Source organism: Mobula hypostoma, chromosome 15, assembly GCF_963921235.1.
Source record: "Mobula hypostoma chromosome 15, sMobHyp1.1, whole genome shotgun sequence".
Classification (NCBI taxonomy): domain Eukaryota; kingdom Metazoa; phylum Chordata; class Chondrichthyes; order Myliobatiformes; family Myliobatidae; genus Mobula; species Mobula hypostoma.
The window spans coordinates 805,726-825,019 of record NC_086111.1 but is presented as its reverse complement, the minus strand read 5'-3'; the positions used below and the strand labels follow the sequence as shown (position 1 = coordinate 825,019).

At 41.5% G+C, this 19,294-nt stretch overlaps 1 protein-coding gene across 2 annotated transcripts in view; it reads left to right on the top strand.

Moving 5' to 3' along the window:
* The window catches only part of iars1 (isoleucyl-tRNA synthetase 1), a 209,038-nt gene that overhangs the window by 105,021 nt on the left and 84,723 nt on the right, over positions 1 to 19,294 (top strand). For both annotated transcript variants that reach the window (XM_063067569.1, XM_063067568.1), the window contains 2 exons: positions 1,503 to 1,629; positions 13,551 to 13,624. In XM_063067569.1, the coding sequence (XP_062923639.1) occupies positions 1,503 to 1,629; positions 13,551 to 13,624 (201 nt within the window). The remainder of the gene's footprint in view (positions 1 to 1,502; positions 1,630 to 13,550; positions 13,625 to 19,294) is intronic.

Below are 19,294 nucleotides of genomic sequence, written 5' to 3'. Positions count from 1 at the left end.
CACACCATTTCCTGTAAACTCCAGAGAATTTTGTGTGTGAAAATCTCAGGAGATCAGCAGTTTCTGAGATACTCAAACCACCCTCTCTGGCACCAACAATCCCATGGTCAAAGTCACTTGGATCATATTTCTTCACTATTGTGATATTTCGTCTGAACAATAATTGAACCTCTTGACCATGTCTGCATGCTTTGAGTTGCTGCCACCTGATTGACTAGTTAGATATTTGCATTAACGAGCAAGTGTACAGGTGTACTTAATAAAGTGGCCATGAGTGTAAATTTCAATATACGGTATACAGTGACATTGCAGTTTTACCCTGGTTGCCAGATAAAGCTCTTGGGTGAAAACAAGTTGAAGGGAAGAGAAATGGTCAATTTTACCTGCACTCATTCAAAAGCCTTAGCTTCACCAGTTAGAGCAGCACTGGCAGAAGCTGGGTAGATGATCACCTAGAAAACCTTATGTATGCAACCTGATGGGACAGAATGTATTTAAAAGATTGTGGTGAAGGCTTAGGGAATAGTGTGAAGGTAGAAGATGGATATAATTTCATGTACTATAACGAAAATGGGAGCCAGCATTTTTCATCATTATTCTATGGATCACACGTCCTTTATAGTTTGATGCAATATATTTGAAAGATGTTATCTTTCATGTTTCACAGATTTTTCAGAAATTGAATCATTCAAAAGGTTATCATGCTTTTTAAAAATTGGCTAAAATAAGACAATTAGTTTCATTTTGTGTAGTTGTAAAGGTGACAGCATTATAAACATGAAGTCCGTAGAATTCTGAATGAAAGTTGTAATTCAGAACAAATGGAGCTTTGCCTATGAATTTTAGTTACTGATGATCTCTCCCCGGCGTGTATTTGTATATAACATTAAGAGCAGTTAAAATATATATGAAAGAAGATAAAAGATTTGATTTCAAATTTAGTCCAGTAATTGAAACTGTCCAATGCCAGTTTGGTGACGAGGATATACCATATGTTTAAACTGTTCCATATACTTCAGTATCCCCTGAAGACTCTGAGTGTCCAGCTTCATTTAGCAAACAAACAACTTGACTTTTCAAAATACCAAACAAGAGACAATCTGCAGATGCTGGAAATCCAAGCAACAACCACAAAAACTGCTGGAGGAGCACAGCAGGCCAGGCAGCATCTATGGAAAAAAAGTACAGTCGATGTTTTGGGTCTGAAACGTCAACTGTACTTTTTTTGCAAAATACCAAACCCATTTTCACATCATCATCATTGATTTTTCACCTCCAGAGCATTGTGTGAAACAATGCCAATTTGAGTTTGTTTGCTGTTCACAGCATTCATCAGTCATTGCAATGAATTGAAGGCCATTAGATGTTCAGACCTCCTGATAACTGTTTGAATTGATTACCTCCAGATGTGGAGGCAGGGCTGTAAAAAAGATAATTGAAATGGCACAAAGAAAATACATTATTTATATTGATTCAATTGCATTCATAATTCCCATGCACAGGGTACCAGAATTTGTCAGAGAGAAAAGGTTTGGAAATTGGTTGAAGGATGCTCGTGATTGGGCCATTTCTCGGAACAGATATTGGGGCACACCCATTCCTTTATGGGTTAGTGAAGACTTTGAAGAGGTGAGTAATGAAATGAATGAACAATAAAAATAACCAATTCAGATTTTCCAAGGTCTTAAAATGGTTTTAGAATAATGTATTCAAAGTAAAAGACATACAAGTAATTATGATTTCCAGATGTGATATTTATGGCTAGCATACAAAAAGAGTGTCTTTATATCAGTTATAGAGGCTGAAATACACTTTTTGATGGCATTTGAAAGGAGTATAGTATCGGACTATACTTGAAAAGAGTATAGTATTGTAGTTCTGTAGTACTTCAGAATTCATATTCTCTTTCCTCTTGCTTGCTTGGGATTCTGAGTCAACCTATGTAACAGGAATTGTAGTGCAGTCGACCTTCACTAATCCGACTAGCTGTAATCCGGTTCCTTCGATAATCCTGCACTGATTATGCTTAATGTGATCCTTCTGTAATTGGGCATTTTCACTAATCCAGCACTCCTCAGGTCCCAGTGGTGCCGGATTAGTGAAGGTCAGCCTGTATATCACTTACATAAGACAGAGGAGCAGAAAAAAACATTTGGTCTGTCAAACCTGCTCCACCATTCGATCATGGCACTTTTTACCCCTTTCAACCTCGCTCTCCTGCCTTTTCCCTGTAACCTTTGAGACTCTTACCAATCAAAGACCTATCATCCTCCTTTTTAATTACAGTCGTCCCTCAGTATCTGCGGGGGATTGGTTCCAGAATCAGATACCAAAATCCACGGATGCTCAAGTCCCTTATATAAAATGGCGTAGTATTTGCATATAACCTATGCATATCCTCCAGTATATTTTAAATCAGCGGTCCCCAACTACCGGGCCGCAGACCGGTACTGGGCCGCAAGGCATGCGCTACCGGGCTGCAAGGAAATTATATGATTTGGTGATATGAGTCAGCTGCACCTTTCCTCATTCCCTGTCACGCCCACTGTTGAGCTTGAACGCACGCGAGATCGTTACCTGCACGTTGTCCATGTCATCCATGGGAAGGAGTTCAACTCCTCGAGCTTGCAAATGACAGCGGGCTGAAAAGTATGTTTGACGTAACATATCTGCTGGCATTCTGGATCAATCTCAAGGCTGACTATCCTGAGATAGCTACGGAAGCACTGAAAACGTTGCTTCCATTTCCAACATATCTCTGCGATGAACATAACAAAAACCAAATTGCGGAATAGACTGGACATAAGGAACCCCCTTCGAGTATCGCTGTCTCCCATCACCCCTCGATGGGACCGTCTTGTTGCAGGAAAAGAAGTATTCAGCCCAGGGCTCCCACTGATTCAGCGATATTGGTGCATTGCAATGATTTTATATGTTCATATGAGGAAAATATGCGCTGTGTGTTTAATATCCAAACGTTACTTAAAATGTTATGATGCTATTGTAAGTGACTTAGATAACCATACAACAATTACGGCATGGAAACAGGCCATCTCTGCCCTTCTAGTCCGTGCCGAACGCTAGTCTCACCTCGTCCCACCGACCTGCACTCAGCCCATAACCCTCCATTCCTTTCTTGTCCATATACCTATCCAATTTTTCTTTAAATGATAATATCGAACCTGCCTCTACCATTTCTACTGGAAGTTCATTCAACACTCACTTCAAACTCCCCTGATAATTGACTTATCGCTGTATTCATGCGAGGAAAATATGCGCTGTATTTTAATATTAAATTCGTTAGATAAACCCTTTTAGAAATGAAATTGAGTGTATTAGCCACATATCACCGATATTCCGGTCGCGATTAACACCCCCCCAGCCCTGCCGCCAAAAGAATCGGCAAAACGATTTTTAAGAAATCGGGACATACACACATACGCAAGTTACGCATACGCACTGGTGCCCGTGCAAGGCTTCATGGTCATTGTAGTCTTTCTCGGGGTAAACACGACGTATTTGACTGCTACTCTTGTACGTTGGCAACCCTAACCACACCCCCCCCCAACCCCCCCACCCCGATCGGCCGGTCCGCAAGAATATTGTCAATATGAAATCGGTCCGCGAAAAAGGTTGGGGACCCCTGCTTTAAATCATCTCTAGGTTACTTATAATACCTAATACAATGTAAATGCTATGTAACTAGTTGTTATACTGTATTGTTTAGGGAATAATGACAAGAAAAAGAAGTCTGTACATGTTCAGTACAGATACAACCATCGTAGCTCTTTGGGAACGCTGATGCTGCCTCGGCATTAGCCGATGTCGATTCTCCCGTGATCTTTTCCTGACGCTGTAGTGCATTACATAGCTAGCCAGCCATCCCTTACTAGCCTTAAACTCCTTCCTCTCGCTCACAACACAAGTAGTGAACGAACGAGATGCGAGGCGAACAATGCTCAGACAGTGAGTGCTGGAGAGAGACTTGAGAATCTGTGAAATGGCGGGAGGCTACGGCAGGGTATGTCTACATATCACTTCATTCGCATGGATTTAGCGTAGTGCTCGACACTCGGCAAATTCAAGCTTTGATTATTGGAACTTGCTGTAATTTTTTTTTGAATATTTTTGATCCGTGGATGGTTGAATCCGCGGATGCGGAACCCACAGATATGGAGGGCAGACTGTATACCCAATAATTTGGTTTCCACAGCTGTTTATAACAAGGTATTTCAAATTCACCACTCTGGCAAAACAAATTCCCGACATCTCTGTTCTGAAGGGGCTTCCTTTTGTTCTGAGGCTGTGCCCTCTGGTCCTAAATTGTTCCATCACAGAAAACATCCTCTCCCCATCCACTCCATTCTCCCTTCCCTTCATCTTTCTAAACTCCATGAGTACAGGCCCCAGAGCTATCAAAAGCTCCTCGTATACTAACCCTTTCATTCTGGGATCAATCTTGTGAACCTCCTCTGGACTCTCTCCAATGCCAGCATTTCTTAGATATGGAGCCCAGAACTGTTCACAATACTTCAGATGTGGTCTGATCAATGCCTTATAAATCATTACCACTACATCCTTGCCTTTGTATTCTAGTCCTCTCAAAATGAAAGCTGGCATTGTGTTTGCCTTCCTTACTACCAACTCGATCTGCAAGTTAATCTTTAGGAAGTTCGGTACTAAGACTTCTAAATCCCTTTGCACCTCTGATTTCTGAATTCTCTCCCCATTTAGAATATAGTTTACCATACATTTCCCTATGCTGTATTCTATTTGCCACTTCTTTGCCCATTTTCTCTCAACCTGTCCATTTCCTTCTGCAGACTCCCTTCTCCCTCAACACGACCTTCCTCTTTAGCTATCTTTGTATCAGCTGCAAATCTGTCCACAAAGTTGTCAATTCAATTATGCCGATCATTTACATATAAAGTGAAAAGTAGCAGACCTAACACAGATCCCTGTGAGACATCACAAGTCACTGGCAGCCAACTGGAGAAGGCCACCTTTATTTCCACTCTGCCTTCTGCCAGTCAGCCAATCTTCTATCCATGAAAGTGTCTTTACAGTAATAGCATGGAATCCTATTTTGTGTAGCAGCCTTGTGTCAGTAAATGTAAGTAAACACCATCCAGTGACTGCTTTGTCTATCCTGCTTGTTACTACTACAAAGAATTACAGTGGGTTCATTAAGCAAGATCTCCCCTTAGCTTTCAAGCACCCCAAAACCACATCTTTCATAATGGACTCTTAAATCTCACCAGTCACCGAAGCCAGGTTAACCCACCTGTCTTTTGCCTCCCTCCTTTCTTAAAGAGTGGAGTAACATAAGAGAGGGAAGTAGGTAGCTTATCATGAGCTTGCACGTTATTATCTGATTACTGATGGTGTTGGTGTGGTTGGTTCATTGAAGGTCATCTGTCTGTTGTTTTCTTATTGCAGGTATAATATGTATAATATTTTCCCAATATCCATATGTAACGGCCTTTGCCCCCAACTGACTCCCATTGCCCAGGGCGAATAGTCGTCGACCCCACTAAACAGTGCAAATGCTTTGGTGCGGATACGGTGTGAGGCACCTAATAATTAGCCACGACATAAATATCAAACAATATACCAAGTGCGAGTAAAGAAGTATACTTTATAGCAATTCTTGGTGATGGGTTAGTAGCAACAACTAAAAGAAAAGGTGCTATATAAGTAACTTATCAGTCTTCTGCACATAATATTTTAATGCATTGGAGCTCATGCCTCCGATTCCATCCACAACGTCCTTCCGAGACTCCAGCCACCATCCGAACCCCCGAGGTCCGGTATCTGCTGCCCTGGAACCGCTGTCCGTTCCCTGCACGTCCGTCCTCTCTGCTCGCCTCCCGTAAAAGCGGGCGATCCTCAACTCGGCACACACATACATAACATGACTTCCATTGGCTAGCAAACGAATCACTAACCATAACCCAAACATACCGCCACAGAGAACTCCTTACTCAGCAGTTAACAGTATGAGAGACCATTTTAGTTTAACACTTCAGAGAAACCATTTTGCAATAGGCAATTCAGGTAACGGTCCAGCTAATATTACTGAGAACCCTACACGTATGTTCTGCAGATTGCTTGCTTTAAGGCTGAACTTCCAAATAGATTAATTCCAAAACATTCATGCATATTCTATTTCTGTAGTATAATTATATCTGGAAATTAAGAATATTGGTTGTAAGAGCACAGTATCACAGCGGTTAGCATAACTCTATTACAGTGCCAAAGACCCAGATTCAAAGCACTATTGTCTGTAAGGAATTTCTACATTTTTCCCGTGAGGGTGGTTTCCTCCAGGTGCTCCAGTTTCCTCCCACATTCTAAAGACGTACAGGATAGTAGATGCAACACACAATGCTGGAGGAACTCAGCTGATCAGACAGCATTGATGGAAATAAATACACAGTTGGAAGATTTGGGCTGAGACCCTTTATCAGGGTAGTAGATGAATTGGTCACATGAATGTGATTAGGCAGTGTGGGCTTGTTCTGCCAGAAGGGCCAATTACCATGTTGTATCCAAAAAAAAATGTTTTGGAAACATTCCAAATTAAGTACATTTTAAAGGAGATTTCATATTTAATTCTGAATTCTCTTGAAAATCTGACAATATGTTACCATTTCAAAGACTGTCTTTTACAAACAGGAGTGGTTATCTAATGCAGTAGACTTTGTTTGCCTTGAGAATTTTAATTCCTATTTCCCATCAAGTTGAACACTACTTTTCTTATTTTCCTTGTATGCTAGCATTGACAAATTTTGAGCACTATGAGAAATTCAAAGTTTTGCTCACTTGAGTGAAGAAATATCTTCCAATTTCAATCCTAAATGGTACATACCTAATCCTAAAACTGTTTTGAACTTCTCAGCTAGAAACATAGAAAGCCTACAGCATAATATAGGCACTTCGACCCACAATGCTCTGCTGAACATGTACTTACTTTAGAAATTACTTAAGGCTACCCATAGCCCTCTATTTTTCTAAGCTCCATCTACCTATCCAGGAGTCTCTTAAAAGACCCTGTCGTATCCAGCTCCTCCACCGTCGCAGGCAGCCCATTCCACGCACTCACCACTCTCTGCTTAAAAAAAGCAACTTACCCCTGACACTTTAAAACTGTGCCCTCTCACGTTAGCCATTTCAGCCCTGGGAAAAAGTCTCTCTCTATCCACACGATCAATGCCTCTCATCATCTTATATCCCTCAATCAGGTCACCTCTCATCCTCTGCCACTCCAAGGAGAAAAGACCAAGTTCACTCAACTGATTCTCATGAGTTATGCTCCCCAATCCAGGCAACGTCCTTGTAAATGTCCTCTGTACCTTTTCTATAGTTTCCACATCCTTCCTGTAGTGAGGTGACCAGAACTGAGCACAGTACTCCAAGTGGGGTCTGACCAAGGTCCTATATAGCTGCAACATTACCCCTCTGCTCTTAAACTCAATCTCACGGTTGATGAAGGTCAATGCACCGTATGCTTTCTCAACCACAGAGTCAACCTGCGCAGCAGCTTTGAGTGTCGGACCCCAAGATCCCTCTGATCCTCCACACTGCCAAGAGTCTTACCATTAATACTATATTCTGCCATCATATTTGACCTACCAAAATGAACCACTTTACACTTATCTGGGTTGAACTCCATCTGCCACTTCTCAGCCCAGTTTTTCATCGTATCAATGTCCTGCTGTAACCTCTGACAGCCCTCCACACTATCCACAACACCCCCAACCTTTGTGTCATCAGCAGATTTACTAACCCATCCTTCCACTTCCTCATCCAGGTCATTTATAAAAATCACGAAGAGAAGGGGTCCCAGAACAGATCCCTGAGGCACACCACTGGTCACCAACCTCCATGCAGAATATGACCCATCTACAACCACTCTTTGCCTTCTGAGCAAGCCAGTTCTGGATCCACAAAGCAAAGTTCCCTTGGATCCTGTGCCTCCTTACTTTCTCAATAAGCCTTGCATGGGGTACCTTATCAAATGCCTTGCTGAAATCCATATACACTACATCTGCTGCTCTTCCTTCATCAATGTGTTTAGTCACATCCTCAGAAAATTCAGTCAGGCTTGTAAGGCACGACCTGCCTTTGACCAAGCCATGCTGACTATTCATAGTCATATTATGCCTCTCCAAATGTTCATAAATCCTGCCTCTTGGGATCTTTTCCATCAATTTACCAACCACTGAAGTAAGACTTACTGGTCTATAATTTCCTGGGCTATCCCGACTCCCCTTCTTAAATAAGGGAACAACATCTGCAACCCTCCAATCCTCTGGAACCTGTCCCGTACCCTTTGATGATGAAAAGATCATTGCCAGAGGCTCAGCATCTCCTTCTTGCATCCCACAGTAGCCTGGGGTACATCACATCCAGTCCTGGAGACTTATTCAACTTGAAGCTTTCCAAAAACTCCGGCACATCCTCTTTCTTAATATCTACATGCTCAAGCTTTTCAATCCACTGTAAGTCATCCCTACAATCACCAAGATCCTTTTCTGTAGTGAATACTGAAGCAAAGTATTCATCAAGTATCTCTGCTATCTCCTCCAGTTCCATACACACTTTTCCACTGTCACATCTAATTAGTCCTCTTACTCTTCACGTACTTGTAGAATGCCTTGGGATTTTCCTTAATCCTGCTCGCCAAGGCCTTCTCATGGCCCCTTCTGGCTCTCCAAATTTCATTCTTAAGCTCCTTCTTGCTGGCCTTATAATCTTCTAGATCTCTATTATTACCTAGTTTTTTTGAACCTTTCGTAAGCTTTTCTTCTTGACTAGATTTTCAACAGCCTTCGTACACCAAAGTTCCTGTACCCTACCAGCCTTTTCCTGTCTCATTAGAATGAACCTATGCAGAACTTCACGCAAATATCCCCTGGATATTTGCCACATTTCTACCGTACATTTCCCTGAAAGCATCTGTTCCCAATTTATGCTTCCAAGTCCTGCCTGATAGCTTCATATTTCCCCTTATTCCAATTAAACGCTTTCCTAACTTTTATGTTCCTATCCCTCTCCAATGCTGTGGTAAAGGAGATAGAATTATGATCACTATCTCCAAAATGCTTTCCCACTGAGAGACCTAACACCTGACCAGGTTCATTTCCCAATACTAGATCACGTATAGCCTCTCCTCTTGTAGGCTTATCTACACATTGTGTCAAGAAACCTTCCTGACCACACCTAACAAACACCACCCCATCTAAACCCCTTGCTGTAGGGAAATGCCAAACAATAACCGACCTCGCCTCGAGCTAAAGCTCTCCTACTCTCTCTACCTCTACTCCATCACCCGCTCCTCCGTTGTCGTCATCATCATCATCATCATCAGGTACCATGCCCAGTTTGAGCTTTGACTGCCATGGCCCACTCACTCCTGTTTCAGGTCAAGTGGACCAATTCGTTAGTACTCATTTGCAGTTCTCTGCTGTTGTCTCCATCATCATTTGTCTTTGTCTTCCTCTTGCTTTCTTCCCTTCAATCTTTTCCATAATTACCATGCATTCTAACTCCTCTTTCCTAATCACATGTCCAATGAAGTTACATTGCCGTTGCATGATCTCATATATTATTTCTCTTTTTGTGTTTGTTCTGTTCATGACATCCTCGTTAGATATTCGTTTTGTCCATGATATTCTTCGCATCCTCCTCAAAAACCACATCTCTGCTGCTTCAATTCATTTCCTCATGTTGCTAGATATTGTCCAACATTCTGAGCCATATAACATAACTGGATAAACGTAACATTTCAGTACTCTGAGGCGGGTTGTCGTGCCTAGTTTAGTATTGGTCAGTATAATCTTCATTCTTGTAAAGATGTCTTTTGCCATTCCTATTCTTCTTTTGATGTTCATGTTGCACCTGCCATCTGATGTCATCCAGCTTCCTAAGTAGCAAAGGTTCTGTACTTGTTTTATGTCTTCCCCATTTATTTTCAGCCTGCAGATAGGATTCTCCTTTTTGGATATCACCATACATTCTGTCTTTTTGCAATTGATAGATAGACCCATTTTTGCACTTTCTACAACAATTATATCAATTAAGCTTGGTAGTTCTTCCTCCATACTTGCAATTAACAGTGTCATCTGCATATCTGAAATTATTGATGTTTTCACCGCCAAATTTGATTCTCAAGATGTCTCTTATTTTTGTAATATTGTTTCACTGTACACATTAAATAAATCAGGGGAGAAAACACACCCTTGTGTAACGCCTCTCTTGATTTTCGTAAACTGACTCACTTCTCCATCTATTCTTACAGTGGCAGTTTGTTCCCAGTACAGATTTCTGATTTGGTGGAGGTCTTTCGAATCTAGATCTGGAGTTTCCTGTAATATTTCAAATAACTTATTGTGCTTCACTTTATGAAATGCTTTTGTGTAGTCGATAAAACAAACAAATCTTTTTGCACTTGAATAGCTCGTTCTGATAGTATCCTTAACATCATATTGCGTTTCTTGTACCTTTGTCTTTCACAAAACCACATTGTTCTTTACCTACTTCAGCTTGCATCTTACTTTTAGCTCTTGTTATCAAAATTCTTAGAAGTATCTTGGTGATATGACTTATTAAACTTATGGTCCTATGTAATTCACGTTCTATTGCCCCAGCTTGCTTAGGAAGAGTGATAAATACTGATTTTTTTTTTCATCTCTTATGGTATTATTCCAGTCTCATAAATGTCATTGATTAAATCAGTAAATTTTTCAATTCTATAATCTTCAAGGGTGATAACTTGTTCTAATACTAATTCATCAGGACCTGCTGCCTTTCTTCATCTTAATTATTGCATTACGATCTTCAGATTTTAAAATACTTGGGCCTTTAATGTTTTTCTTAATTTCTGGTCTTTCGCCTCGATCATCTTCAAACAATTCCTGAATATACTCAGTCCATCTGTTCATAATTTTATCTTTTTCCATGATAATGGTACCATCCTTTGCTTTCAAACATCCACCTGAAGAACAGAGGAGCTTTTTACCAGTGATATTCCTGATTTGTTGATAGAACCTTTTTGGATCAGTAATAGGGATTCTTCCTATTTGCTCACATTCCTGGTTTAACCATTCTTCTTTGGCTTTTTGACATAAGCTTTTAACTTTTTTTTAATCTAAGGACTTATATTCTATAGGATTTGCTTTTTTCCGTCTCCTTTCTTCCATTAGATTTTTGATTTCATCTGTCATCCATTTATTCTTTGTGCTATTTTCTTTTTTAGGAATCACTGACTTTGCTGATTCTACCAAGGCATCCTTTAGAGAGTTAAATTTCATTTCTACATGATTGCTATCATCTTCAACAGGTTCTATTTCTAGACTTTGAAATCTATTCCTTACTTCAATTGTAAACTTTTGTCTTAACTTTCCTGTTTTAATTAATTGCAAGTAGTCAAGGGATTGTTCAGGTTTTTGCTTCTTTAGTTTTTTAAGTTTTACTTTTACATGACATACTACTGGGTTATGGTCACTATTACAGTCTGCACCTGGGTATGTTTTGCATTGAGTCACTGAGTTTCTAAATCTTTGGTTTATAGTAATAAAGTTAATTTGATTTCTAGTGTTATCATCTGGAGTTTTCCAGGTCCACAAGCGTCTTGGATGTTTTTTAAAGTCGGTATTCATGATGACCTGATTATTCATCTTACACCATTCTACCCATTTCTCACTTCTTTCATTTCTTTCCCCTAGTCCAAATTTTCCTATGGTATTTCCATCAGCACCTTGTCCTACTTTAGCATTTAGATCTCCCATGACAATAACAATATCTTTGCTTGTTCAAGCTCTTCATAGAATTTATCTATATCCTCATTTGTTCCATCTATTGTTGGTGCATAAACCTGTATAATTGTTAAATCAAATGGTTGTCCTCTGAATCTAACAAGGAGCACTCTTTCTGATATTGCCCAATGTCCTAAAACACTTTTTGCCATGTTTTTAGCCATAAGAATTCCTACTCCATTAGTATGGGATGTTCCCCAAGAATAAATTAGTGTTTTATTTCTATTCTGACATGTCCCAGCACCTATCCAATGAACTTCGCTAATTCCCATGATGTTAATCTTTAGTCTTTCCGTTTCATTTATCATATTGTCCAATCTTCCTGCTTGATATAGGGTTCTTACATTCCAAGTGGCAATAATTATCTTTTGTGTTACTTGAATTTTATGAGCAGTAGCTTGATGACAGTCGGGGATTCCCTGCTGACCAGAATCAACCCTACCGAGCGAAGCACCTTCAGAATTGTCTTAAAGATCCTCTTGACGCTGTTGTTGTGTGATACATTTTGTGAGTTTGACCATGGTTTTCTTAGCATATAGATTCTAGGAAACCTAGTATCTAGCAATTGCCTACCGTTGGGCGAACTAAAGAAATCGCCATTTCTCTTCCCAAATGTTCATCCACCTGTACTATAGCTGTTGACATTTGAGGTCCTAGCTCATCTGCCTTCTCCGTTATAAGTTCAGTTACTGAACCTGCCGGATCTGCCGTTGGCCTTCGCTCGTATCCTGAGCAGGAACCCTTGCAGGTGCTACCGTTCCAGATCAGAGCAGCCCTGGGAGCAATGAATGACTAAGGGGTAACTCACTTTCCCCAAAGCTCTGAAAGTCCCCAATCAGAGCCTCATCACCACTTGCAGTTTAGAGTCATACCCAGGACAAGCTCCTCCGACACCCACTGGATAAAGCTGTCTCCTTTTAAACTGTTTGCACTGGTTTAACTGGCTAACATCCAGGCACTTGCGCAGTCATCCCTCGATCAAACCGCTGAAGAAAATACTGTCTCCTTTTAAACTCTTTGCTGTGGTCTAACTCGCTGGTGTCCATGCGCTTGTGCAGTCGTCCCTCAATCCTAGAGGTCACTGCTCAACAGTTATTCCTTTTAGATTTCTCAGAATTTTTAATATTTTAGTCAGATTGCCTCTAGTACCCACAAATTCATGAAATTATTGGTTCTTCATTGTCTTCTTAAATATTGGTTTCCTTTTTCCAGAAATTAAAGTGGTGTTAACCCCATCCTCAGTGAATCATACCTTGGGTAAGGAAAACAAAATTGAACACAGGAATGCTGATATTCTTGAAGTCCTTTACAATTTCAGCAGTTTTCTTAATTTTGAATACCAATCTTGCAGCAATGATTTACATAATATTGTCTTTCCTGAAATTTTTGTACACCTTTGTATCAGCCAGCAATAGCAGAAATTTCTTTCCTCTGACGTGCATTAAATGCATATTATCTTACAGCTGTGCGTGGTTTCCTCGGCCCTCCATTGATTTCAAAGGAAATGAATTCCTGAAGTAGAAACCACCGTGAAGCTTTATCGGTATACTTTTACATCATTTGTACATCTTTTAAGGCAAAAAAATTGCATCTAGGTAGTACAATGAGATTCACTGCTTGTTGTTTTCCACAAAACCTTTATTTGGAAGTAGTTCACTAATTAATGTCATGAAAGTGGATTGAATCTGTGTACAGAATACTATCATCATAAAGCCATTATTTTGTTGACAGGTGGTATGTGTGGGATCAGTTGCGGAATTGGAAGTGCTGAGTGGAGTCAAAGTTGAGGATCTGCATCGAGAGAGGTGAATTATATTGATGTGAACATTTTGATTGCCCTGTTAAAATGTTATTTATATATTCTTAAAATTTGTTATTGTTCTAACTAGGTTTATCACTTATGAGCATAAAAGGAACTTTGGTGTTATAATATCATAAGTTACCTCTACCTGCTGCTTAACAAAATGAGTCCGCTGTTGACTCAGGTGCCACGCTTAACGTTGATGCAGAAGATTGTTGAGTCATTCCACAGTCCTGAACTTGTAGCAAAGGTGAAGTTCAGACCAATACTGAGCAAATGCTGTGCTTGCTGAGATGTTTTTAGATGAGACATCAGACTGATTATTTTGTCTCCTTCACAAATGGAATGGAGCTATATGTAGCATTAATTGAAAAAAGCAGGGTGTTTTTGTAGTCTATATTTGTCCTTCTACCAGTAGCATTTAGTTTTAAAATAAAGACGATTATCTGGTCATTTATGTCATTGTTGCTCCTGAGCCATTGGTTTGCTTGTATTAGTTGATATATATCTGACTACGTAATAACAGTTGGATTTAGCAATTGGTTCAAGATGACATTGACATTCTCTATAGTTGAAAATACTATTTAAATAAATGCTACTTAATTAGTTGGTTCTTTAAGCTGGGGGTGGTCGTGGGGATAAGCTCCCACTACCTATTAACTGCTCCCTATAGTGTATGTCTCAACTAGCCACTGACAACGAAGTCCAACTCATGACCTTCACATGCAGCATAACTACTAAGCCTGGTGGAACCATATCTACTGACAGGAGAAGGGGCAAAGGCAGGTTATTGATGCCTTAAAAACAGTTGCTTCGGGCAAATGGAGTTTATCAGCCATGGTTGGCAGCTCATGTAGAAGAGAAATTCTGATCTCAAACCTCCTTTGCCTTGTGGCTATACTCACTCATGGGGAAGGCTTTAGGAGTAAACCCCGAGGGGAAAAATCTGGAGTTGGAGTCCCTAAGGCAGTCCTACATTGAGTTCAGCGCTGACTGGCAGCTCCTGCAATGCCACTGGTGTCGAACTGTATCGGTCTCTGCTGTTACTTCGGATTCATTGGCCAGCTACGTAGGCGATAGCTTGCTCTACATATTGTACTGGCCTGGCTTGCGTATAATGTAGACTGCTGGGACACAACCTCAACCAATGGAAGACCTTAATTAATTTGCAAATGTAGAAAATAGAACAACTGACAACACCTTGCCTTCATAAAGAATCTTTATTGTAAGGCAAAAGAATTAACAGTTGTATTCTTTAAAGGTAAAGAGTACAGCACCAGTTGACAAACTATACAAGCTAACTGTAACATGTTTTTCAGTAAGAATCACAAAAAGAAGTTAAGTCAGAATTAAAACTGGCATTTTAGGATTCATTCATACAGTTTTAAGTGTCAGAACTTAGACATTAAATTGTCTTTAACCAATTTTTGATGAAAGAAAGATCCTGTTGATCCTCAGCTGGATGTGAACACCATGTGTCAACCCAATGACGTTTACTTTAAAATTACAGCCAAAAATTTAAAATTTTGTGAGGTGTTTGTGTTTTTTGTATAATAACAACATAAAAAAACGCCAAGAATTGATCCTCAAGCGCGAGGAAGTCTGCAGATGCTGGAATTTCAAGCAACACACATAAAAATTGCTGGTGATCGCAGCAGGCCAGGCAGCATCTATAGAAAGAGGTACAATTGACGTTTCAGGCCAGGACCCTTCGTCAGGACTAACTGAAAGAAGAGATAGTAAGAGATTGAAAAGTGGGAGGGGGAGATCCAAAATACTAGGAGAAGACAGGAGGGGGAGGAATGGAGCTAAGAGCTGGAAAGTTGATTGGCAAAAGGGATATGAGAGGATCATGGGACGGGAGGCCTAGGGAGAAAGAAAGGGGGAGGGGGGAAGCCCAGAGGATTGGCAAGGAGTATAGTGAGAGGGACAAAAGGAGAAAAAGTGGAGAGAGAGAAAATATATAAAGCAATAATAATAAATAAATAATGAATGGGGTACGAAGTGGAGGTGGGGCATTAACAGAAGTTAGAGAAGTCAATGTTTATGCCATCAGGTTGGAAGCTACCCAGACGGAATATAAGGTGTTGTTCCTCCAACCTGAGTGTGGCTTCATTTTGACAGTAGAGGAGGCCGTGGATAGACATATCAGAATGGGAATGGGATGTGGAATTAAAATGTGTGGCCACTGGGAGATCCTGCTTTCTCTGGCGGACAGAGCATGGGTGTTCAGCGAAACGGTCTCCCAGCCTGCATCGGGTCTCGCCAATATATAGAAGGCCGTATCAGGAGCACCGGATGCAGTATATCACCCCAGCCGACTCACAGGTGAAGTGTCGCCTCACCTGGAAGGACTGTTTGGGGCCCTGAATGGTGGTGAGGCAGGAGGTGTAAGGACATGTGTAGCATTTATTCTGCTTACAAGGATACGTGCAGGGAGAGAGATCGGTGGGAAGGGATGCCGGGGGGGGAAACGAATGTACAAGGAAGTCGCATAGGGAACGATCCCTGCGGAAAGCGGGGGGTGGGGGGGGAGGGAAAGATGTGCTTAGTGGTGGGATCCAGTTGGAGGTGGTGGAAGTTACAGAGAATTATATGTTGGACCTGGAGGCTGGTGGGGTGGTAGGTGAGGACAAGGGGAACCCTATTCCTAGTGGGGTGGCGGGAGGATGGGATGAGAGCAGATGTGTGTGAAATGGGAAAGATGCATTTGAGATTTTGGAGGAAGGGAAGCCCCTTTCTTTAAAAAAGGAGGACATTTCCTTTGTCCTGGAATGAAAAGCCTCATCCTGAGAGCAGATGCGGCGGAGACGGAGGAATTCTGAGAAGGGGATGGCATTTTTGCGAGAGACAGGGTGAGAAGAGGAATAGTCCAGATAGCTGTGAGAGTCAGTAGGCTTATAGTATACATCAGTAGATAAGCTGTCTCCAGAGATAGAGACAGAAAGATCTAGAAAGGGGAGGGAGGTGTCGGAAATGGATCAGGTAAACTTGAGGGCAAGGCGAAAGTTGGAGGCAAAGTTAATGAAGTTAACAAGCTCAGCATACGTGCAGGAAGCAGCGCCAATGCAGTCATCGATGTAGCGAAGGAAAAGTGGGGGACAGATACCAGAATAGGTACGGAACATTGTTTGTTCCACAAAGCCAACGAAAAGGCAGACATAGCTAGGACCCATACGGGTGCCCATGGCTACTCCTTTAGTTTGGAGGAAGTGGGAGGAGCCAAAGGAGAAATTATTAAGAGTGAGGACTAATTCTGCTAGATGGAGCAGAGTGGTGGTAGAGGGGAACTGATTAGATCTGGAATCTAAAAAGAAGCAGAGAGCTTTGAGACCTTCCTGATGGGGGATGGAAGTATATAAGGACTGGACATCCATGGTGAAAATAAAGCGGTGGGGGCTAGGGAACTTAAAATCATCGAAAAGTTTAAGAGCGTGAGAAGTGTCATGAACATAGGTGGGAAGGGATTGAACAAGCGGGGATAAAATCGTGTCGAGGTATGCAGAAACGAGTTCGGTGGGGCAGGAGCAAGCTGAGACAATAGGTCTGCCAGGACAGGCAGGTTTGTGGATCCTGGGTAGGAGGTAGAAACGGGAAGTGCGAGGTGTGGGAACTATAAGGTTGGTAGCAGTGGATGGGAGATCCCCTGAGCGGATAAAGGCAGTGATGGTGTGGGAGACAATGGCCTGGTGCTCCTTAGTGGGGTCACGATCGAGGGGTAAATAAGAGGAGTTATCTGCGAGTTGTCGCTGTGCATCAGCAAGGTAGAGGTCAGTACGCCAGACTACAACAGCACCCCCCTTATCAGCGGGTTTAATAGTAAGGTTAGGATTAGTGTGGAGGGAGTGGAGAGCAGAGCGTTCGGAAGGAGTGAGGTTAGAATGGGAACAAGGTGCGGTGAACTCGAGACGGTTGATGTCCCGTGGGCAGTTAGCAATAAAGAGATCCAGAGCAGGCAGAAGACCAGAGCGGGGTGTCCGTGAAGAGGAGGAGGGTTGAAGACGGAAGATGGGGTCATCCGTGGGGGTGGGAGAGTCCTTGCCAAAGAAGTAGGCTTGAAGACAGAGCCGGCGGAAGAAGAGTTCAGCGTCAAGGCGAACGCGGAACTTGCTGAGGTGTGGGCGAAGGGGGACAAAGGTGAGGTCCTTACTGAGGACAGAATGGCCACACATTGTAATTCCATGTCCCATTCCCATTCTGATATGTCTATCCACGGCCTCCTCTACTGTCAAGATGAAGCCACACTCAGGTTGGAGGAGAACACCTTATATTCCGTCTGGGTAGCCTCCAACCTGATGGCATGAACATCGACTTCTCTAACTTCCGTTAATGCCCCACCTCCCCTTCGTACCCCATCCATTATTTATTTATTATTATTATATATAAATATTTTTTTCTCTCTCTCCTTTTTCTCCCTCTGTCCCTCTTACTGTACCCCTTGCCCATCCTCTGGGCTTCCCCCTCCCCCTTTCTTTCTCCCTAGGCCTCCTATCCCATGATCCTCTCATATCCCTTTTGCCAATCAACTTCCCAACTCTTTGCTCCATCCCTCCCCCTCCTGTCTTCTATCATTTCTGATCTCCCCCTCCCCCTCCCACTTTTAAATCTCTTACTATCTCTTCTTTCAATTAGTCCTGACGAAGGGTCTCGGCCCAAAATGTGGACTGTACCTCTTCCTATAGATGCTGCCTGGCCTGCTGCATTCACCAGCAATTTTTAGGAATTGGCCCTGCTTTGCTATTCATAAGATAATAGTTCATGTCCCTTCATGTTCATTCTTAATACTCATATTTCTTGATTTCTCACCCTAGAAAAATCTATCATGGTCTTAAATATACATAGTAATCCTGCAGTAGTAATCTTCATAGATTTAGGGTTCTCTGAATAATTTTCTCCTTATCCACAATTAAGTGACCAATTTCCTTATCCTGAAATTATGCCAAATTTCTGGCTTTTACAGCCTGATTAAACTCTGAATTGTCAACATCTACCAATTTGATATTTCTCTCTTTTTTAAATTTTTCGCTGAGCCATCATTCACTGAATGAACTGTATGTTCATTCACTGCCAGTGTCCAAAGAGTGACTGCGAAATTGAAGGGTAGCTTGATGTTGAAAAACTGTTTTTTGACATCTTTCAGATGTCAAAAACAGAAAAAAAAACTTTAAGGAGCTATTATCTGAATTGAATTGACTTTATTACTTATATCCTTCATATACATGAGAAGTAAAAATCTTTAAATTATGTCTCTGTCTAAATATGCAATGTGCAATTTATAGTAATTTATAATAAATAATATGTCAACAGGACAGTCAACATAACATAGAAATACAGTTGTGTCAGCATGAATTAATCAGTCTGATGGCCTGGTGGAAGAAGCTATCCCGGAGCCAGTTGGTCCTAGCTTTTATGCTGTGGTACCGTTTTTTGGATGGTAGTAGCTGGAACAGTTTGTGATTGGGGTGACTCGGGTCCCCAGTGATCCCTCAGGCCGTTTTTACGCACCTGTCTTTGTAAATGTCCTGAATAATGGGAAGTTCACATCTACAGATGCGCTGGGCAGTCCGCACCACTCTGTAAAGTCCTGTGATTGAGGGAAGTACAGCCCCATACCAGGCAGTGATGCAGCCAGTCAGGATGCTCTCAGTTGTGTAGCTGTAGAAAGTTCTTAGTA